The 23,668-nt window shown below is 41.0% G+C and overlaps 1 protein-coding gene across 12 annotated transcripts in view; it reads left to right on the top strand.

Moving 5' to 3' along the window:
• Window positions 1-23,668, top strand: part of PTPRF (protein tyrosine phosphatase receptor type F) — a 482,994-nt gene that overhangs the window by 237,227 nt on the left and 222,099 nt on the right. For all 12 annotated transcript variants that reach the window (XM_082228806.1, XM_082228805.1, XM_082228804.1 and 9 more), the window contains exons 4-5: window positions 6,405-6,550; window positions 7,671-7,812. In XM_082228806.1, coding sequence (XP_082084932.1) covers window positions 6,405-6,550; window positions 7,671-7,812 — 288 coding nt within the window. The remainder of the gene's footprint in view (window positions 1-6,404; window positions 6,551-7,670; window positions 7,813-23,668) is intronic.

The raw sequence follows: 23,668 nt of genomic DNA, 5'->3' as shown, positions 1-23,668 counted from the left end.
TGTGAAAAAGGCAAATTCCATGCTAGGGATCATTAGGAAAGGGATTGGAAATAAAAACTGCCAATATCAAAATGCTATTATATCTGTGGTGCAACCGGACGTGGGTGGCGCTGTGGGTTAAACCACAGAGCCTAGGGCTTGCCGATCAGAAGGTTGGCGGTTCGAATCCCCGTGATGGGGTGAGCTCATTGCTTGGTCCCTGCTCCTGCCAACCTAGCCGTTCGAAAGCACGAAGTACAAGTAGATAAATAGGTACTGCTCCGGCGGGAAGGTAAATGCTGTTTCTGTGCACTGCGCTGGTTTGCCAGAAGTGGCTTAGTTATGTTGGCCACATGACCCGGAAGCTGTACGCCGGCTCCCTCGGCCAGTAAAGCGAGATGAGCGTCGCAACCCCAGAGTCATCCATGACTGGACCTAATGGTCAGAGGTCCCTTTACCTTTATGGTGCGACCACACTTGGAATACTGTGTGTGGTTCTGGTCACATCTCCTCAGAAAGGATATTTTAGAGCTGGACAAGGTTCAGAAAGGGCACCCAGAATGATCAAGGAGTTGGAGCAACTCTTCTATGAGGCGTGGACTGGGGCTTTTTAGTTCAGAGAAAATGTGAGTACGAATAGATGTGACGGTGGTGTATACAATTTATGCATGGCATGGAAAAAGTGGATAGAAGTTTTAGAACCAGTGGACATCAAACGAAGCTGAAGGGTGGAAGATTCAGGACAGATAAAAAAATACTTATTTGTACTGTGCATAGTTAAACTAGACAACATGTTGTGCTGGCCACTAAATTGGATGGTTTTGAAAAAGAATTAGACAAACGTATGGAGGAAAAGGTTATCAGTAGCCATAATGACTATGCTCTGCCTCCACCATCGGAGTCAGTATGCCTCCAGATACCAGTTGCTGGGAATTGCAGGTGAGTAGCGCACCATTGAACTTAGGTTCTGTTTCCTGGCATCCTATGAGCATCTTGCTGCTCACTGTGAGAACAGAATGCTAAACTAGATGGGCTTTTGGCATTACTCTGCTTAAGTTCTTATGGCATATAGTGTCTCATGTGCAATGAGTCTGATTGGCTGAGATAAATTAAATTGGAGTGGTTTAATGTAAGTCTTCTTAGCAATTGTGTTGCTTGCAGTGTCAAGAGTTAAGATGTGTGTCAAGAGTTACAGATGTGTGGCTGGTGCTTCCACTGTGTTTTGTAGGCCATGACCCACTCACTGAAGTGGAAAACATTTCCTTACCCAGGGAAGTGTGTCCTTATTGCTTAATGTATGCAGCATGGCATGCATACTATTGACAAGTGAAATATAAATATTAAATGTTCAGATGAACCATTGGTTTGCTTCCTACAATGAATTTTAGATAACAGTGTCCAATTTTAAGCTTACCTTTAGTTCTGTAAAATGCTTATGGGAAAAAAGCTGCATATGGGAAAGACAATTTCAGGGTCTTTTATATCCTTGGAGTCTGCTTTGTGATTTCCCACTGTTGTATTTAATTCATTCCTCTCTGCTATTCCACCCTCTGGTTGCCCAAATTGTATACAGAAGCATAAACCAAACAAAACTATTTTTGGCAGTTGATCTTGGAGACCTCAAACTAAGGAATCTCTTACGTCACCACTCAAGGATATATTTTGCATGCCAGAAATCATTGGTGTATATAATAGCTACAATACATATAATTTAAGAACTGAATCCTTATTTTAAAATAATGCCTAGGGAGTTTTCTGTGTTGTAGGAAGCCTGGAGCTTAGGAAGGTAGCCCTCTGGTACATTCAATTAGCTTGATTGGCAGAGTTGCTGTGGATGAAAAAAGGGCAAGATTTAGCAACAGCATCATTTGGGATGAGTCAGATTGCAGAAGGTTGTTGGCCTCAGGCAGTAACCGTACCTTGTAACATTATATATTCTGTGTAATCAGCATTATTCCACACCCCATGACAAAGCAGAGACTCTTAACTGTTGTCATGAGCACCTTAGTTTAGCATTTTACCTATCTAAGGCACCATCTGCCGCTGGGAACAGGTAGACTTGACTTCTTCACTTTTGTATTCCCTATATTTCTTTAGTGTAAAATGAGTTTCTTTGAACAGAAAGAAGCTAGAAATTTTATGATAAAGATTTTCCTGAACATGTTTGAACATTTAGAGCACATGGAATTCATAAATTCACTAAATGTAAGTTACATTGCATATAAACTTCTAGAAACAGATGTTTATAGAGTTGGAAGGAACCATAACAGTCATCTAGTTCAACCCCCTGCATTGCAGAAATCACTTTCCCAACATGAAGCTTGAACACAAAACCCTGAGATGAAGAGTCTCATGCTCTACCAACTGAGCTACATGTACCCTAGGAATTAAAGGAAGCTTAAGGTATTCAGGTCCTGAGGCATGTGAGGCTTTATAGGTCAACACAAGCACTTCAATTTGGGCCTGGAAACTAATTGGCAGCCAGTGTAGTCTGGTCAGGATTGATGTTATATACTCAAACTGTCTTGTTCTGGTGAGCAATCTGGCCATTGAATTTTGCACCAGCTGAAGTTTCGGAACTGTCTTCAGAAGTGGCCCTATGTATAATGCATTGCAGTAATCCAGCCTAGAGGTTGCCAGAGCATAGGTCACATATGTTAGGCTATCCCTGCTCAGATAGGGGCATAGCTGAACCACCAGCCAAAGATGAGAAGGTACAGTGTCTCTGTCTTACCTGGATTGAGCTTCAGTTTATTGGCTCTCATCCAGTCCATTACTGAGGCAAGACATCAGTCTAACACATCCACTGCCAAGCCTGTAGATGTAAAGGAGAAATAGAGTTGTGTGTCATGAGCATACTACTCACAACACACTCCAAAACTCCAGGTGACTCCACTCAGCAGCTTCATATACAGTGGTACCTCTGGTTACGAACTTAATTTGTTCTGGAGGTCTGTTCTTAATCTGAGGTACCACTTTAGCTAATGGGGCCTCCCACTCCCACTGCCACTGCGCTGCCACCTCACAATTTCTGTTCTCATCCTGAGGTAAAGTTCTTAACCCGAGGTACTACTTCCGGGTTAGTGGAGTCTGTAACCCGAAGTGTTTGTAACCCGAGGTGTTTGTAACACAAGGTACCACTGTAGATATTAAACCTAGGGGATAGAACTGAGCCCTGCGGGATTCCACATTGAAGGCCCCTTGGTGCTGAAAAACAGTCCCCAAGCATCACCTGCTGAAGACCATGATCCAAGTAGAAAGGGAACCACTACAAAGCTGTGCTGCCCACCGCCACATCAGATAGCCTCTCCAGGAGGATACAGTGGTTGATGGTATTGAAAGCTGCAAAAAAGTCAAGGAAGGAAGATTAACAGGGACATATTGCCTCTGTCTCTCCCCCAACAGAGGCCATCATATAAGGCAACCAGGGCAGTTTCTGTACAAAAGCCAGATTGAATTTCCAATTGAAATGGATCTAGAAATGAGATTTGTCGGGCATGACTTGTTTTTGAAAAAACCCATGCTGGGTTTTAGTAATCGCAGCTTCCTTTTCTAAGTGCTCACAGACTGACTCCAGTTTGCAAGGACCTCACCTATTCTCTAAGAGGCTCTGAGATCACATCCACTAGCTCCTTTAGTACGCTTGGGTGTAGCTCATCAGGCCCTGGAGATTTGAATTTGTTTAAATAGGCTAGGTGTTCCATTATCACCTCTTCTCCTGTCTTGGGCTAGAGCTCCCTCCTTGCATTATTTATTCTGTTATCACCATATTGAGCCCTGCTTTCCTTTTGGGTGAAGACAGAGGCAAAGTAAGTGTTAAGCCAGGCAACCCCAAACTCGGCCCTCCAGATGTTTTGGGACTACAATTCCCACCATCCCTGACCACTGGTCCTGTTAGCTAGGGATGATGGGAGTTGTAGTCCCAAAACATCTGGAGGGCCAAGTTTAGAGATGCCTGTGTTAAGCAGTTCCGCCTTCTCTCTCTCTCTCTCTCTCTCTCTCTCTCTCTCTCTCTCTCTGCCAGTAGCATTTCTCCATCTTCCTCAACTCATTCTAACCTTCTCCCTGCAACTGTCTGCTACTTGTTTGTACTCTTCTTTCATGATTTTCCATTTCCTATACATGCCCTTCTTAAATATCAGCTCATCTGTAAGCTCCTTATGCAAGTGCACAGGTTTATTTAGGTGCCTTTCACTTTTCTTTCTTGGTGGAATTGTCTGCATTTGTGCTTTCGATATTTCACTTTATTTATGAAGAGATTTATAAACCACTTTTCAGGACACATTGTTCACAATGAGCTAACATGTCCAACAATACACTCATCCCTTTTAGGAGAAAAGGCATGATGTCTGATCCAAATTTATGTTAGTTCCTCAGCATCACAAAATAAATAACATAAAATAGCAAGTCATATGCAGAAGTCCAATACCTAACAAAACAGCTGAACAGATTGCATTGCAAAATGGTCAGTTACACTGCAATCAAAATTAGCATGAACCTTGTTAGCCTTTTGCTGAGGGAGATTATAGAGGGGAAGAAATACAGATATTTGTAAATAAAACTGAGCAGAAATTGATGTGAATTTTGGTAAGTAAATATGTGAAATCGATGTAAGTTAAGCAATCATGGCTAATGATTGATTTTAATCTCAGGCTGTTGCTTGTGACACTGAAGCTGTATGTTGTGAGCTATCAATTTTCTGCCTCTCAGAAATAGTTTCTCTGTGCTTACCCTGTACCTCCTCCTGTTAGGCCCCCAAAAATATTTCTTCATCATTCCAAATATATTTAATCATTTTCATAGAAGTAATTGTGTTCATCAATACCTTCACAAATTGAGAGTGTTGTTCACTGGTGTAAATTTAAATGACCTAATTACACTACTCTGGAACGTTCTCCTCTTTGCTCTATGGTACATAGAATGAAAGAGAATAAATAAGGTATTTATAGCTTTCTTCGAAGAACTTATAGCGTGATGGTCTCAGTTCTTCTTATTGTCTAGTAGCTCTTTATGTAATTTTCATTATAATATCCTTTGGGCAAATAGTGACCAGGATTGCTTTTATTGTTGCATTAAAGAAAACGTTGTTGTTTTTCTGATATTTTAGAAAATATTAATAATTGCTAAGCTCAGAATGGCGGTTAGATCTCATAGCTTTCAGTGGCTTCTGAATACATTTCTTGAAACTTTTGTTTAGCATTGATGGAAACACCAGTTGAACAGACATTTCATTTCTTCTCCAGTTCCAGAGGAGACTGCAGGGTCTGCAACTCAGATAATGCCCACCTTTCACCTTAACACTTGACTGAAAAAGGCAATCCCAATCTGCGATTTTAACAGCATGTAATTATTGGGAATTGGCATTGCCAGGAGTTTGTTTGTTTTTTAACATCTCAGTGTGCATTAAAAAACAAAAACGAAACGAAATGAAAAACCAGTAACAGCAGGTGTGCATTGAGCTCTGTCATAGCGGAGCAAGCAAAGCAGAGTAAGCCTTCCAGAAATCCCTTTGTGCTCCATTGTGAGGGAGATTGTAAGGCCACCCAAGCTGTTTCAACCATTGTTTTATATTATAAAACAATGTTTTTGTTCTATCCAATAGCTGATTAACTCCATCTGCAGGTGGATTATATACTCCCAGAACTCAGGATGCTTTCAGTGATAACTAAATTTGGACATGGTGGTTCTGATACTCTCAAATTTTTCCAGCCCGATCATAATGAAATCCTGTACTTAATTTTTGTTGTTGTTGTTGTTTAAACAGCGTTTGCCAGTGCCTGCCCACATGGGCTATTTTAAACAGGAAATTCGCTTATTACAGGAGTGTGAAGAATTAGCAGCTAAACAGTTATTCCTAAACAATCTTCATAATGTTTTTAAACTTGGTTGCATTATTTTGTTCACCGATGTATCCATTGTTTCTAGGTGTGGTGTCATTTCATTAGTCATGAGCTGGGCGCACAAGATAGATACAGTGGTGCCTCGCAATACGAAATTAATCCGTTCCGCGAGTCTCTTCGTCTAGCGGTTTTTTCGTCTTGCGAAGCAACCCTATTAGCGGATTAGCGCTATTAGCGGTTTAGCGGCTATTAAAGGATTAGCGGCTAAAAGGCTATTAGCGGCTATTAAAGGCTTAGCGGATTAGCGGCTAAAAGGCTATTAGCGGCTTAGCGGCTTAGAAAAGGGGGGGGAGCAGAAAAAAATCGGAACACTTGCAAGACGTTTTCGTCTTGCAAAGCAAGCCCATAGGGAAAATCGTCTTGCGAAGCAGCTCAAAAACGGAAAACCCTTTCGTCTAGCGGGTTTTCCGTCTTGCGAGGCATTCGTCTTGCGGGGCACCACTGTATAGTCAGATTGCTGTAATATTCATTATCTTTAATTCAGACCCCAGGCACATTTCACCATTCAGCATATTTGTCTTGCAGGTAAGCCAAACTTCATGAAAACTCCTGAGGATCAGATTGGGATATCTGGAGGTGTGGCCTCCTTTGTATGCCAAGCAATAGGAGAGCCAAAGCCACGTATCACATGGATGAAGAAAGGAAAGAAAGTTAGCTCCCAACGATTTGAGGTACGCACAGAACATATTTTTTTCCTAGTAATTTTGTGGGCGTTTCCATATGTTGGGTGGCATTAAAATATAACAAATGTGTGAACTGGAAATAAATATTTCCTCTTTGATATACATTACCTGGAATATGGCATTTCTGATTCTCCAAATTTCCAGACTTGGACTACTGAGGGAATTATTCATTCCACGTGGATAAGTATTGGTTAACTCTCCTCTGAGAGGTAAAAGAATAAGATTCTCCTAGTATAGCTTCCTTCTGTAATCACTATATTTTCTGGGTGATATTATTGCATCTCATTTTGCTTTGTTTGTAAATTGAAATTAGATGAGTATGAAGTTAATTAAGTTCAGTGTCTATTCATTTGCAGTCCTTGCCATTGAGGGACAATTTATGGGTTATATGATAAACACATTTCTTTATGAGAGGGTTAAAGAAATTTCTTTTATTTCATGAATGGTTAATGACCCAGTTCATGCGTCATAGCCAAACCATGGTTTGCCTATTTGTACTATGCCTCATGCTCTCCTAGTCCCTCTTTCTCTCTCTTCCAGTTCACTTAGTCACTTCCTAGTTTGAGCAAAAAGTAATTTGCTGTGATATTCAAATTCAGCAAACTGTGGTTTGCCTACAAACAAGAATCATAAACCATTATTTACTTTGTACTTCCAGTTTGAATACTTTAAGGAATGGAATGATGAGAGGAGCACATGAGCAGAGGAAAAAGGGGGAATGGGCAGCTCAGAAACTTGAGTCATGGTGTTAATGGCCAAACTGTGTATCATGGCAAAGAGACACAGAGTTTCTTTTAGTTTCAGAATGTTAATCATGCTTAATGCTAAATAGGGTTCACTATTAATAAAGGTGGACAACTAAGGTATGTGGTATGGTTTCCAAACCATAATTTACAACAACATCTTGTTGGTTTAAATCTTCGTTAAGGAAGGACTGTACAGATAGAATCATTCACCATGGTAAACAAGGTTGCAGGAATTTGCCCCAGAGAGTGGAGGAGCCCCTGTCCTTTTCCTGATTCCTCAGTCATGTTTTAAAAGGAAATGGTATGTTGTGTGTCCACCAGTAATAAAATGGGTAATACAATTTCCCCTCTTTTGAAAAAAGGTTATTGAATTTGATGATGGGTCTGGATCAGTTCTACGTATTCAACCACTGCGTGTCCTTCGGGATGAAGCAATATATGAGTGCATGGCTACCAACAGTGTTGGGGAGATAAATACCAGTGCCAAACTGACAGTGTTAGAAGGTAAGTGGAAGCTCTGTTACAACTGAGCTGTATATACCACAGCCTGTTACATATAAGCTGAACTGTTTGTTCACATTGGAAAGCCTATGCTGTTGGTTATGCTTGCTTTTTCTGCATCTATCATCTATCTATCTATCATCTATCTATCTATCTATCTATCCATCTATCATCTATCTAGATATCTAGATATCTATTATTAAAAAGTGTAAACAGATAGATCACTGTGTACACTTCCCATATGATTTATTGTTTTCATTATTATTATTATTTCTAAATATGTTTATTGTGATGAACATTCACTGAGGCTCTTGAGGGATAAAGCAAGGAGGTATTAACTGAAACACCAAGCAACACCTCTGGACACAGACCTGCTTCACACAAAGAACTTGCACAGTTACTCTACCTTCAAAGTTGCCAGCAAACATTTCCAGCAGAAAACAGTATACAGGCATTATCCTTCACCTCCAGAGTTGGAGATGAATAGAAGGGAAAACTAACTTCAATAACATGCCTACATTCCCCAAACCCAATTTCTCTCTTTCACCCAGATCTTTTAAACTGTGAGGGAGAGGTTCTCCTTTTAATCTTAAAGAATCAGGAAGCAGGATTAGGTTTTGGCCAACAGGGTTATAATTTTCTCTTTACCACCTTTTATTGTCACAGAATACAGCGGGATTGGCTAATAATCAGCCTAGAATTTGTTCACCACTCCTAGACTACAGGGTAACAAGCAGAAAGCTGTCTTCTTCTGAGTTAAATTGCAATGGACAAGTCCCTTTTTGAATTGAAGCCATTGGTTGGCGCGGGGTGGGGGGGGGTAGAATTGTACTTGGAGAAGGTATTCCCAGAGAGACTGGATCTGTCACCTATAGGATCCTTTGAACCTGCGCAATCCAAATTTTAATATCAAGTGGGTTGGAAGAATACTTTGAAATGGAACCCATAGATCACAAACTGCCTTGTTGTGCAATGGGCGGGGAACAAGTCTAAAATTTGATGCCCCCCCCCCAGGACCTTGTTCTGCCTTCCCAAAGCTGGGTAAGTGAGGCACTGGGCTTTGGGAAGGAGATGTGAAGCTCTGTCAGGGTCATGGACCCCTCCCTCCATGTGTTCTGGAATGCCGATCTGGCTGTGAATTCAAATTTCAGGCCAGGGTTCTGGATCCAACAAGTTATCTACTGTATGTGTTGAAGAAAACTTCCATGTCCAGAATTCCTTATTTATATTGGATAAGGAAGAATTGTTTGGGGAGTGGAAAGGAAAGAAAGAAAATGAGGGGAAATTCTCTTTTCTCTGTCCTACTTCCCTACTTCCATTTTAAAATGTTTTTTTTTAAAAACACCACAACAACACACAACTACACCCCCCCCCCCAATTTATTAGTGTGTATCTTTCTAATAACTTCATAGATGGGCCATGGATGTGCTGCATTCTCTAAATGCAATTTAAATTTGCCCTAATTGACTAAAATGGAAAATCTGTTTTCAAACGAAAGGATTAAGCAGATTTATTGGTGTATATAAATTATTTACTGATGATATCTTCCAGTGAGGAAGGCTTAGGTTGCTAGATGAATTAAGCAAATCGTTTCACTGCTGCTTTCCCCCCACCTTTCCCCAGTTTGTTGCTGTGCTGAAGCATATGTGTTGGTGATAGCACTGTAGTACTTCATTTATTTACCACAGTACAATAGGAGTCTCCTTATGACTGGGTGCTTAAGGATAGATCACATGGAATCAAATAATTTACAAAAATCCTTTGTTACTTGAGGATCAGGTCTCCTTTTAGATGCTACTAAATATATTTTGAAGAACTGGAAAGGCTTAACTTTAGCTTGAAAAGATACTGAAAAATTGGAACATAGACAGATAACAGTTGGCAGCAGTCTACTCTCCAATGGCTTTTCCTTCACTTAATCTGCTTCTGCAACTTGCTAGTCTTCAAAGGCACAGTGAATTTCTGTTTACCACCACCAATGCTACTGAAAGACCAGTAGGAGACTTGCAGACCAGTTTAAAAGGCTTAGCAGGCCACTGGTTCCCTACCCTTGGTATAAAGCAATAGGTTTCACAGCAAGGATTTTATTTCCAGGCAAATCTTTTTCCAGTCTGTCCTTTACTGGGATTACGTGGCAGAATGTTATATGGCCTTCACTTTCTTCAGGAGTAAACCTTTGTACAAGTGATTGCCAAGTTATATGGGACATATTATTAAAGTCTTCTCTGTTAAGGTTGGATGAGCATTGTTTTTTTCCTGTTCTTCCCAAGGGAATATGTCCAGGAGGGATGCATACTTTGTATGTTACTAGGGGTCCCTATAGAACCCTTATAAGCTTAAGCAGTTTACATGTGGGCTTGGACAAGTAGGATGATGTTTAAGAAACTGAATGTTCTTTTAAGACTATATTACCACCTGCACCGTAATTGATTTGGGAATGCTTCTTGGAAGATTATCGTAAGAAAACTGGCAATTCTATTGGGCTTATGACAGTTTTTCCATTTAAAAAAATGCATCTTGGTTGTAGAAACTCTAGGCAAGGATTAAAAAAAAAAAAACACTTCATTGTTGGTCCATCACTTACCATGCCAGGGTTACCACTTCTGATAGTGGGATTTGAAATAATATTTGGATAGTAGAAATGATCCTAGTATTTTTATTTTCCTTCAAGAAATCTCTAGCTTTTGGCAAAAGTCTTTTCAGGCACATTACCATAAATTTATGTGGCAAAAAAATTCCCCAAACCCCTCATGAATAATTAAAGTCATATATTCACAACCAGTCGATCAGTGCTTAGTTGGCTTCTGTGGTGTAATTTCAGCTGGCCTTGATCTAGGTTTTTTTGTCATGAATTGTGGTGGTCTTTCTGATTGCTAGCATATTCCATTTGGTACATTATTAAGAAGCAAACTGGAGCCAAGAATCTAACGTAAGCAAGCATTTTGTAGCAGTTGCTTCTTCGCGCTGTCCTTCATTCTCCACTTCCATCTCTCTAACTCCAGATCCTGTTGGGGAACAGAGTTGCATACACTTAGTGTAATTGAAAATTATTTCTTCTGTTGATAGTGGAAGAGGTAGGCATGCAAACAACCTCTCCCTCTCTTTTTCTCTTGGGCAGCTGATAAGCTGAATAATGTATGAGTCATATTGAGCATTTCTGTCTTTTTCAATTATGACCTGCAGCAGCGCAGAATTTCTCTTGCATGCCTAGCAAAAGAAGGGTTTGAGCAAAGTGAACAGGAAGGGACCAGAATCAATAAACTGACACACACACACACACACACACTCACAAGGGAAGCTTCAGGGAGAGTTAGTGGGCACTGGGTGTCACAAATTAATAAATATGTGATTGAGCTGTAGGACTGGAGGATTACACCTTGCATTACAGAGCCTTTTAAATAGGAGGATTGTGCAGAATGTAAGGAGGGAATAATGTTGCAGCATTTCCAACACTGCACCAAACCGAGTGACTCGTTATATCCTACTTTTTAGCAAAACACAGCAGCTCTGTTGGGTATGACAGAGGCCAGATTGGTGCCCCCTGCCCTTCTGCATAATCCACATTCTCTCTGTTTTTGTTTTATCCTGGGATGGGAACCAATAGTAACCCTGGCAAGAAAATGACTCTTTCCCTAGGCTTTGGAATTTGTACATTTCTTTTATGATCTAGATTTCTTGTAAGCGTATTAGTATCGATGAATAAAAACTTCAGCAATTTGAAGTGGGTAGCCTTTACAGTAGTCTCAAGCACATTGTGTCACGTCAAACGCAACATACTTCTTGTTTCAAGCTATTTTAATGAGAGTTAAAATATTTCATTTTTTTAATCTGTGCATTTGCATATTTGCATAGCTGCCTTGAGCCTTGGCTCCATAATTCTGTATCAGCAGAGCAATAGCTCCTCCATTAATTTGCTCAAATGGGTTTATGAATGCCAGTCCCTTTGTTAAAGTGTGAGTCATAATGATCTTGAAACCTGACTTGGAATGGCTTGGATTCTAGCTAGCACTGCCATTATATTTTGCCTAGTTGGACAATGAGTGTTTTGTATTGCTTTTAGATGTTTTTAGGTTGTTGGACACCGTTTCACAAGGGGGTGGTATATGGATATTTTTACAAACAAAAATGTAAATAAATAAACTGCAGGCTGAAAGTATAGCAGAATAAACCCGGTTTAGGCTTCGAATGTATCAAGGGTATAGTTTAGGGATAAGAAAAGAGAGAGCACCTCTGTCTTTCCAAAGCTCACTGATTACTGAACCATATCATGAGTTTAATTTCTATCACCATCTGCTGGCTTCATCCCAGTTCCTGGAGTTACCCAGTTTGAAATGCAGTAAATGATAAACATTTGACAGTTACAAATTATTTCTGTAGAGAGTTAGACCTCCAAAGGCCTGAGACAATATGTCCTTGTAAATGCTCATCTAATACTAGGTTCACTATTTCAATGGTAAACAAAAGTTAGCTGTGTTTAATCCTTATTTACGCTTAGTTAGTTACAAAAGAATCAGCAAGAACAAGGCAGTTTGGCTCATGTTTCTCTCATTTTCTTTTATATGTTACTGCCAAGAAAGGAGCCTTTGTTATAAAATCAGAGTAATTAAGAGAAGAGAGGTTATATTTTAATACGATCTCTAAGTAAAAACTAGCAAATTAGCATTATGTGTCACTTTAAAATGGAGAGAAATGCCACATTCTATACCAGAGAGAGTGTTGATTTATTCTTTGGCTTGGACTGTTAATTCATCCACATATAACAGAGGTCACCAACTTGTGGGGCTTGTGGGTATATTTGAACATAAACTTGTGAGCACCACCACAATGTATATTACAATATTTACAGGTTTAGCCTAGAAATCCAGTGAGTATCACCTACCACATTTTTATAAGCTTCACATTTTATATTTCTGTAGATTATAAGGATTCACCTAGTCACTTTTCAACATGAACATAAATTCCCTCAGAAAAAGTAATGCTTCAAGTGGCCTTTAAATATGGTATATTTTGGGTTCAATTGATATATTGGCACTTGCTAATGAGCCTGATATTTTGTATTTCATGTGTTTTATTCTAAATAACATGAATGAATGAATGGAAATTTAAGGAGCTCCAACACAGGTGGGCAACTCAGAAACCTTGTGTGTGTTTCTCTAGCTTTGCAAAACAGTAACTTCATTGGTGTGATGTACTAAAAACAGTAACAACCCTCTTCAGCCTATCAAGCCCAATGGTGTTTACCTCTGAGTAGACCTGCATAGGATTGAGAATTCTAATCTTTATTTTGGATTAGTTATCCTGAACAGTTTTGTTTCAAAGCTCATCCCCTCATCAGATGCACTCAGCTCTTGACTGAAGACATCTGAAGGAATACATCCCCTGACAGAGAAAAGGTAGCCTCTAAGGTTGCAGTGTCTACTCAGAATTAAGTCTCATTGGATTTAGTAGTGCTTACTACTCACCCACCAGCTCAGGTAGCGCTAGTTCACCTGTAGCAGCACCCTCATGCCACCCCATTCCCTCTAAGCTGGTGATTAAAAATGGGTATCAGAAGAAGGCAGGATTCCAGCTGCTACTCTCTGCAAGTAAGCAGTTACAGCCAGACTAGTGGAAGTGTGTATGAGAGTGTGTATGTGTGATGGATGGATATGCAGAGCAATCCTCTGTAGGCATACTCAGAAATAAGTTTCATGGATTGATGTGTGTGTGTGTGCGCGCATGTGCAGGGTAAGTGGGGGGCCAAATCAACAACTAGAGAACTGTGCTCAGAAAATCCTGTTGGAATCCCTGCCGAAATGACTTGGACCCAGGTATCTGAAGGAATGTCTCTGTCTGTATCAGACTGTTCTGGTTCTTAGATCTAGGGATGATGTATGTGACCAGCACATTGTGTGACCGCTGGAGTAAGAGTCAGAGCTGGGGCCGAGCCAGGAAGATATGAGCCAGGGAGTTCTAGAACAGGGATAAGGAGACTAGAGCCACCAAAAGGGATATTAATGACCTCAAAAGGAAACTCTTAGCTCAGCAGAAGTCCCGAGGACACTGAAAAACTTACATCACTGCCAGATCATCTTCAACCTAGTTCTCTGCTTGGTCATTGCTTACAGCTGGACCTTTCTAAGTATCTATGGCAATAGAGCTGCATTGATAGTCAAAAGGCAATCCTCTTGCAACTCTGGGCTTCCCACCGGACCTGCTGCCACCTTCACTCCTGGGACCTGGGAGATGCTTTTATGACTGACATTTTGAGTGATCCATTTTATCTGATCTTAACTGTACTGGAATTGTTTGCATTTTACTTATATTGTGATCCGTACTCGGAGGCTAATATGGTGAGGGTGAGCTAAAAATATATTTAAGGAACCCTTCCAGACAGCACAGGGAGGAAAGGGTAACCCCTCCCCTTTCTGTATTCCAATTTGGAGCTGATTGCAAAGTTTGCTGCACATCCAGTCCTGAATTATTTGGTAGAAAGTGGGGAGGAAGGGTCACCTCTCTAAACTACACTGCTCAGTTTTGGAAATAGTCTTATAGCAGTCACAAGGTAGGTTATTCCCTCTCTGTGTTGCTTAAGTATGGGAGCCACCTCTGATGTTCTCCTCCTTCCATGGTTTGCTTTGAAGGAGAAAGCAGGCTGAGCCACCCCCACAAATAGTTGGGAGAGCCCTAAGAGTTGGCAGAGAGGCAGATTCAGCTGCTAAGTGAAGGAGGGCTTTCTCACTCATACCTTACCTGCAGTACTGGTGGATTTCAGTCAGGTATTTCCTTTCGTCCTTCAAGCCAAAACAAAAGCACACTATTATTATTGATTGACTGCTTCTTGATTTCAGCCTGCGGCACAGGCTGTACAAAGCGAAAGGCTTGTTGCAATGTTTACCAGAAGTGATTACAATACTCCAGCAGCTGGTTTCAATACAGTGAACCCTGTTGCATGTCTCTGGCCCTAATTCTTCTTGCTACTGGCTTGATTTGTGGAATACATTATTGTATTGTTCAGATATACGACTTGTAGCAATTGTGAAAGCTCTTACCTCTTGCCTAATTTTTGTGGGGGCGGCATCACTTTGAAAGTTCATGTTAAAAAGGAACTAAGTACATGGGTGCAGCTGCCCCCCCCCAAATCAAGTAAGTAAATAAAAAGGCTTAAATAAAAGTAGAAATTGTTGAAAGATTTTGGCAGATTTTTCGGAGCTCTTGAGGTCAAAAGAAAGTAATTTAAAACAACTGTTGTTGAGACATTTCGTTCCAAATCTGCTAGACAGAGCCGGACAGAGAATGATGACAGGTGGGTGTCCTGTCCAATCCCTCAACATAAATCCTGGCTACACACATGACTAAGTAACTGTACTTCATCCTGACCCAAAGGGAACTAGTTCCAGTTTGTTCTTTGACAGAATGAGCTTAATTCTGTTCAAGTGCATCCAACTGAACATGTGTCTCTGCCCCCGCATAAAAATCCATCCTCGATATATTTTTGCAGCTTTAACTTGTAAAGAACACCACAGTTTTTAATTAGGCAGGTTACAGTACAAGCCTAACCATGTCTACTCAGAAGTAAATTCCATGGAATTTGATGAGACTTACTCCTGCTGTGGGTTAAACCACAGAGCCTAGGACTTGCCGATCAGGTTGGCGGTTCGAATCCCCGCGATGGGGTGAGCTCCCATTGCTCGGTCCCTGCTCCTGCCAACCCAGCAGTTCGAAAGCACATCAAAGTGCAAGTAGATAAATAGGTACTGCTCCGGCAGGAAGGTTAACGGCGTTTCCGTGCCCTACTCTGGTTCGCCAGAAGCGGCTTAGTCATGCTGGCCACATGATCCGGAAGCTGTACGCCGGCTCCCTCGGCCAATAAAGCGAGATGAGCGCCGCAACCCCAGAGTTGGTCACGGCTGGACCTAATGGTCAGGGGTCCCTTTACCTTTACTCCCAGGTAAAAAAGGGGGCACTTGTAGTTAATAGCTACCCACCTGATCTTATGTGTCATATTAGCATCTCTCATAAGTTTCCCACCTCAGTGCCAGGGGAATGTAGTGCCACGATGCCTTGAAATGAGGGCGATCAGCTGCCCTGTTCTCTGTCAGTGTTAGTGATAGGGGAAGGCAGTGCCTCGCAATCAGATGCCCTGTTTTCCCTCAGCGTGAGGGAAGTCTGCAGTGTTATCCTCTGCCTGCCCTGGTCTCCCTCAGCTTGAGAGAAGGCAGCTCAGATCAGCAGTGTTATTGGCTGAGATCTGCTCTCCCTTGTGTGAGGAGCCATATATTGCTGCATATTGCCGAGTTTAAATCGTTATTGCAGTGTGATTTCAAAACTGATTTCAGCCAATATATTTTAAAATCGCACAGCGCTAAAACAGACCATAAAATTTGTGATATTACCATGCAAAAATGACAAAGATTTAGTTGAGGGGGAGGCAAGGGATGGGCCGTGGACCCCCTGGGAATCAAATAGATAAATTCCCCCTGCCTCTTTTGTTAAAAGAAAATATCTAAACTGCTTTAGTCTAATGATATGGCAGTTTCTCCCCAATGCAAATTAGGCTATGCAGACTACTAGCTGCCTGGAGTAACTGTTCCTAATTATCTAAAATCTAAAGTAGCTGTCTTTGGCAGCAAAGCCATCTCACCCATGCAGTGTCTTGCTTCACATAAGATTGAACAGATGCAGGAAAATAAAAATAAAAAAAATCTAGAGAGCCAAAGCAAGATTAAGAACCACAGCTTATAATGCAAAAATCTAAACCTGTTATCAATAATTTACAAAATGGTAAGTGACACTCAATTGGGCCATACAAATTTAATAAAACATACTTTCGAATCAGACTTAGAAGCAGTACCGTATTTTTCGCTCTATAACACGCACCTGACCATAACACGCACGTAGTTTTTAAAGGAGGAAAACAAGAAAAAAATATTCTAAATGAAACAGTAGATGTATGATTTTTGTGGTTCATGCTGTGGCCACAGACATGTGATCTGATGGTGAGTTTGGGGTGACCCAGTGCAAAAATCCTGAGGATCCATGTGGATCCGTGCTTTGTAACCACGTTTTAAGTGGGGAGGGAAGGAAAAGCACTCAAGGGATAAGGAGCACGCGTGGGGTGGGTGGAGAAGCAGCTTTTCTGCGAGCTGAGCAGGGAGGGAAAGAGCACTGTTGCTTTAAAGGTATACTTAAGGTATTTGCCCTGTGCCTGGGGTTTTTTCCATTTAACAGTTTGCAGCCTTTTTCTTCGCTCCTTGTTTTGAGGCAGAATAGATTTGAGCAAGTGAGGAGGACTTGGATTGCAGGGGATTTGCTATTAGCTGTGTAAAAGCTCTCCTCCTTGCAGCCTTCTACTTTGTTTGTACAGGTGGCTACTGGTATCAGGTTCAGTTTGAGTGATAAGCAGCCACCAGCAGCAATACAATGGAGCACAAAAAGCAGTAGGGGCACTAGGACCCAGACAATGCTCAAATCTATCCTGCCTGAAAACAGCTGAGAAGCGGGGGGGATAGCCTTTTCTTTTACTTCCTGGTTTTCACTGCGCTCGTGGCTCAGAGCTCCAGGTTGGTTTTGGGTATTTTTGCTGCTGGTTGCTTAAACTTTATCCTTCCTGATCCAAGCCCTCCTTTCCCTCTGCAGCCTCATTGCTCAATTTAGAGAGCGCTGGGACCTTTGCTAGCTGAGGCTGCAGCAGCTGTTACCGGCTACTTTAAAAGCGCCTGCTGGCTTTGAACTGCCTGCCTTCTCCCGGCTTGCTATGGCTCCCGTCTGTCCCTCCTCGCGTGTAAGCGGCTGCTGCCCGCTTTGCTGCCATGGCTCTCCTTCCCTCCCTCCTCCTCAGCTCCTCCCCCTCCTCCTGGCTGTAAAGCAAGCAAAGTTAGAGCCGTGCAAAGCCCTGCAAGCGGCTCCGCTTTGCTTGACTGACGGCAGCCATGGCTCCGGTCGAGTGCATTCGCTCCGTAACACGCACAGGCATTTTCCCTTACTTTCTAGGAGCAAAAAACTGTGTGTTATGGAGCGAAAATTACGGTAATTGAAGAAGCAGATTGGCAAAGCCTGTGGGCTAAAAACAACACTGAAATCACTATCCACTCTTAAGCTCAAGCTCTTACATAGGTGGCATTAACACCTCTGAGGTGCAGCTACATCAATAAAACCATATTTGCTCTTTGTTGGAGAGGGTATAAGGATATCAGAGCAGCTATTCATATATGGTGGGCATGCAATAAACTGCAACCATTTTGGAAGAATGTTGTTGATGAAATAAGCCTGATTACAAACCTAAATATTAATTGCACCCCAATCTTGGTTCTGCTAACTATTTTTAAAGATGATAATGTCAATTTGATATGTAAATCACCTTCCTTTTATTAGCCACTAGACAATTCATTGCTCCAAGTCGGAAGTCCCTAAAATTTTATCACAGTTGAAACAGAAAATACGGAGATTGGCACTCTCTGAAAAATTTACTAAGGAGGCCTAGGCATTAGCCACAAAAAGATGAGATAACTTTATAGTGACATGGAACACTTTTATTACACATGCAACAGACTATAACTCACAATGGCACCCACTGGGCTCGCACCTGACACTTTGGAACAGTGTTTTCCCACAAGGAACCTAAAATTGCAGGGTGGGGGGTCGGAAGTGTGTCATGTTGGTTGGGAGGATTGCTATTTCATGTTATTTTGAGAAATCCATTAAAAAAAATTTTTTTAAAGTAAAAAACCCACATCATATCTTAAAAGGGCTCCCTGGGGTGCACGTTACACAAATGGGAAGACAAAAATGAAGAAACCTTCTTGCTCATAGCAAACTGCCATACTTCACATGGTGGGGCACTTGAAGAAGAGCCCCAGACAATGATTTCAAGGCACCAGCAGATGCACATGAAGGAGACAATCCTTCAGGTAGCAAGTTCCCAAATCATGAAGGTTTTTAAAGGTCCAAAATGGCAACTTGAATTAAAATCCAGAAATGAACTTTTCAGTCACCATCACCCATTGTCAGTTGCCACTGTCAGAGGTATTCTGACAGCAAACTATAAGCTCTGTTAGACGTAACGTTAACAGAAATCAACTATCCTTAATTTAATTGTAAATAAGAGTTCTAAAGAACTTTGGTTCTAAAGAAATGGATGGTGGTTTTTCCATTTTGAAAAGTCTCTTCTTGAACATCTTTCTAGCATTTCATGCTAAATATGCTGACATTTTCCCTGGAAATTGGGGGATTAATTTCCCATAGACTTTCCCATAGTACATAGACTAGTTTATGAATTAAACAAGCTAGGAATACAAAGATATTTTTTCCTGATTAGACTTCAGAAGGTCAAGAATGGGGTATTATTTATATGGATGTTCAGGGGTTGGGTGACTTAATTTGGATAACTTGGTATTTTGTATAATCAAGGCTCAGACTGTGGACTTCAACTGGAGTAACTTTTTTTTAAAAAAAAAAACATTAAGTATATGCTGCATGAAAAGAACATTAAAATCTCGCATTCTACTTTCTGAATTCTTTAATTATCCCAGCAACCACTCTCCCAAAGAGATTGTAAGCTGCAGATAGTTCCTTAGCAAAATTCACAGCCTCATGATAAATTTATGTGAATGACTGCTTGGTAGTTTTTATGGACACTTCTTGCCAGCTCAGTTTTATTTTTGTATTAGAAGTCCAGAGTAAGTATTTAATCGCCCTTTGTCCCAGGGAATAGGATCTCTGTGTTAAGGAAACTTACCATGGCAGTATATGATCCGTGTCACCCACCCTCCACCCCCCATCTTCCAGCTCCTTGATGAGCTGGGTTAGTCTTTTGCCATGGAAAACTGCACAGTACTGTATTCATCTGTCATGCTAATCCTTCCCTCTGTGGCTTCAATCCCTTTATCACATTGGCCCAGCTGGATTGAAATCTCTCCAAGTTCTTGCTTAGCAAGCTCACTGGAGAAGCCCCAGTTTTGATATCAAGTAGTAACAGCACTCTCACTTGCTAGTAGCTATTTCTAGCAGTGCTGCCACTCTGTGGATCAGCATAACAATGCAGTTTGCAGAGTGGTAGAGCTACATTCACACTTCAGAAAGCATAACACATTTAATAACTGGCAGTATGGCTGACACATTGCTAACTGAAGTGACTTCTGTCCTGGTGGAATTTCCTCCATGTTAAAGATAGTCCTTGTTTTATTTTACGAAGCCAAAATGTCATATTATATTTCACATGGTCAGAATAACTTTCACACTACCTTGTTCCCAGCAGAAGAACTATTATTGTGAATTCTGCAAAGAAATAAAGTTATGAGAGCATATTGCTTTCACCAAGTGTTTATTTATGCTGGAGAAGTCTGGTGGACACAGGCAGGCTTACCTGTGCCTATGAACAAACCTTTGTAGGATGTGTTCCCCCCCTCCCACCTCGCCCCAATTCAGAAGTCTTTTTTAGTATGAACTCTTTATATTGCTAGAAATCGGTAGTGGAGGGAAGAGACAAATCAGGAGGTGAGCATAATCTCTTGAATTTCAAGGTAGAATATGTTTAAACAGCAATTTAAAAAGAAAAATGGCATTATAGACATTGCATAGGAACTACATGATTATTCTAGCTTTTTGAAGCTAAACTGTATACTGAAAAGATGTTGAGTCTGTGATGGGCACACATATAGCATGTTGATTTACCAAATTGGAAAAAGTCAGGTCTCCATGTTGAAAATAAAAGGTCTGAGCTCTCTGACTGAGGACATAAGCTAGTCTGACAAAGGACCAGTATGATATCTGCAATTAATGTTGGACTACTTGCATTCCCTACAACAGGGGGGTCCTCCACATGCTGTTGGATTACAGATCCCATTGTCCCTGTCATTGGCAAATGGCTGGGGCTGATGTAAATGGTCATCCACAACACTTGGAAGGCACCATGATGTCTATCCGTGCTATTCAATATCCTGGGGAGTGGACAGGAGTTGTTAAATTACTTTACTATTTATTTATCAGGAGATGAAGCATTTCAAGAAATGTAGATTATAGAAGGCTTGAGTTTTTCCCCTGGGGCGCATAGGATAGGAGATGAGCTCTGCTCATGCTAGAAGCCTCTAATATCATGCGCATGCGCGCGCACGCACACACACACACACAATTCAAATTTCAAGGTATCAAAATGATCGCCTCATGTTGGGCACACCAACTTGTCATATGCATGCTCTGCCAAACCTAGGGATCTCACCTGCACACTATAAGGAAATATAGAAACAGAAAGAAGGACTGGGAACACTGAAAGTCAAAGATTATGTGAGTCCTTAGTACCCAATCTCCAGTCTTGGTTAGAAAGGGCAAGAAGGTACTTTACTTTAGGTGGAAGTGCAAGTAAAGCACTCAAAAGAACATCCTTCCTTTGAGGGCAAACCTCACATGGCTGTTAAAGAGCAGTCATCTGATTCCCTGCTTGCAATCAAACACGGCATAGTCCAGGAACGGTATTACTGTGTGATCTGCCATTTAGGCAATCTGGGCCTCAGAGGCAGCTGTTACAAGCAAGCAGGAAGAAAGACAACAAAGATGGTATGTAAAGAATAAATCAAATTATTAGGCACAGGGTAGTTGTATTCTAGGTCTGTGGTAGTAGCCTCAGTAGGGTAAAGGTAGGCTAAAAAAGAGATCAGGAGACAGGCAATATATGCCAGTTATGGAGTGACTGAGTGTATAAATTATATATTGGTGATTCACAACTAATTTCATACTGGAAATGCAACCCCAAAGTTGTCTGTGCCCAAGCCAGCTCAGCAAGAACAAACATACCAGATGGTGTTCTATGCTTTCCAAGCAATGCATTGAGGGCCCTGTCTCCTGGCAGCGCAGCAGGAAATAAAGAGAACCTTTCTTATGTAAAACTTGATAATTGGCGTCCAGGACAAAGCTTGCCAACTCCCCTGAACTTATTAAACAGCATGTATTAAATCAAAGGACTGTAGAGCAGGATCTTGTAAAACTCATATTCTGAACACTCACCCACCCCATTAAAGAAGACATATATCTGCATACATATGCATACCAACATTACCAAATACCATATTTTTCTGTGGATAATAACACATCCCCATGTATAAGACGCCCCCTGTTTTTGGGGACTCCAAATTAAGAAAATGGGGAGAGATTGTTGAGCTTTTTTTTTTAGGGGGGTTGCTAAAAATCAGTCAGCCGCCTGACCAACGCTGCCACTCTCACCACACGTCCCCAAGGCAACCTACAGACTGTCCCCTCGCTGGCACAAGCTGCCAGTTGCCCGCTTAATTGCCGCAGCAACAGCCAGTCAAATCCAGCCCTAGACGCAGCCACCACTACCACACCCAATAGCCCCTGACAATCTACAGCTGCAGGAAGCAACCAATAATAAGGAGATTGTATGGGTGTTGTCTTACGTTTAGTTGCAGAGAAGTCAATAGAGCAAATTACAAGCAACCATGCAAGTATTACTATTAATGACCTGCCAGCGGCCATCTACACTTTAGTCCCAAGAATGTTGTAACACAGGATATATTTGATTGACTACCTGATAGTATGTTCTTACTACCAGTGAGACAAGGACTGTCAGGAACCACTATTAAAAGTGCTTCTAGTAACTAGTGGTGCTTGGTTGTGTATACATTTCTGATAGAGAAGTGGCATAAAACTCCTTTTAAAAATAAGGATTCAAGCACCTGAGCAATCAGAATGGGAAACTGAGTGCAGCCTTGTAAATCCCATGACAAAATACATACAAAACAGTAGTTTAAAAGGAAGAATTAATATAGTACTTGCATAGAAAATGAAGAATGCATCAAAATGAATGTCCCAGCTTTACAGCTAAAACTATAGTTTTTAGAGATGGTTAACTGTAAACATAAGCACAGTTACTTTAATGGTGTTTATAACTACTGTCAGAAAAACTCTTTGAACATAAGGCCTTAATGTATCTGCAGTTTATATGCCACTTGAAAATGGCTTCACAGGCATAGGTAGCTTTACAGAATTACTACAATGTGTAACTTGCAAGTGCAATTTTTTCCGAACTTTAAAAACAGAATGAAGTACCTAGAAATTCAGACACAACTCTGAATTTCAAACCAAAAATTTTTTTAATTGAAAAACACATGTTAATTTGAAGCAAATTAGAAAATCCATCTATAACTATACCTTTAATTAGGGAAATATTGGATACAAGGCTAAGTTATCACAGGCTTGTTAAGAATTGCACAAGATTGTGTCTTAGCACCTTGAAAAAGGCAGATTAGCTTCAAAAGTAAGTGGTATAAAATCTGTTTATAAAGAAACCCCATTCATACCCAACCAATTAAAATTTACTTCTCAATCGCAGTCATTGCAGCCTAGCACAAAAGACAGAGCACCCAGACTCTGATGAGTTTTAGTGAAACAGAATCACAGGTTTATAGGGAACCCATTTTTTATTTATTGTTGGATTAATATTAAACTTTTATACAACAAGCTGACATGCAAACCAGGTCATTGTTTTGCAGCTTTTAGAAAATAAAACCAAAAGCTGGATTACAGCAGTAAACTGTACCTCGGGTTACAGACACTTCAGGTTACATATGCTTCAGGTTACAGACTCCGCTAACCCAGAAATAGTGCTTCAGGTTAAGAACTTTGCTTCAGGGTGAGAACAGAAATTGTGCTCTGGTGGCGCAGCAGGAGGCCCCATTAGCTAAAGTGGTGCTTCAGGTTAAGAACAGTTTCAGGTTAAGTACGGACCTCTGGAACGAATTAAGTACTTAACCCGAGGTACCACTTTATTTGAATATAAGATGTTCAGCTTTCGTGTAATAGGAGTCTGTTGTGTTCCTTGTAATATTATGTCTAAAAACATGTAGAGTTTGAAAACGTCTTGCATGTC

Source organism: Podarcis vaucheri (assembly GCF_965113315.1).
Source record: "Podarcis vaucheri genome assembly, chromosome: 6".
Lineage (NCBI taxonomy): Eukaryota > Metazoa > Chordata > Lepidosauria > Squamata > Lacertidae > Podarcis > Podarcis vaucheri.
This window is presented reverse-complemented; position numbering and strand designations above follow the sequence as displayed.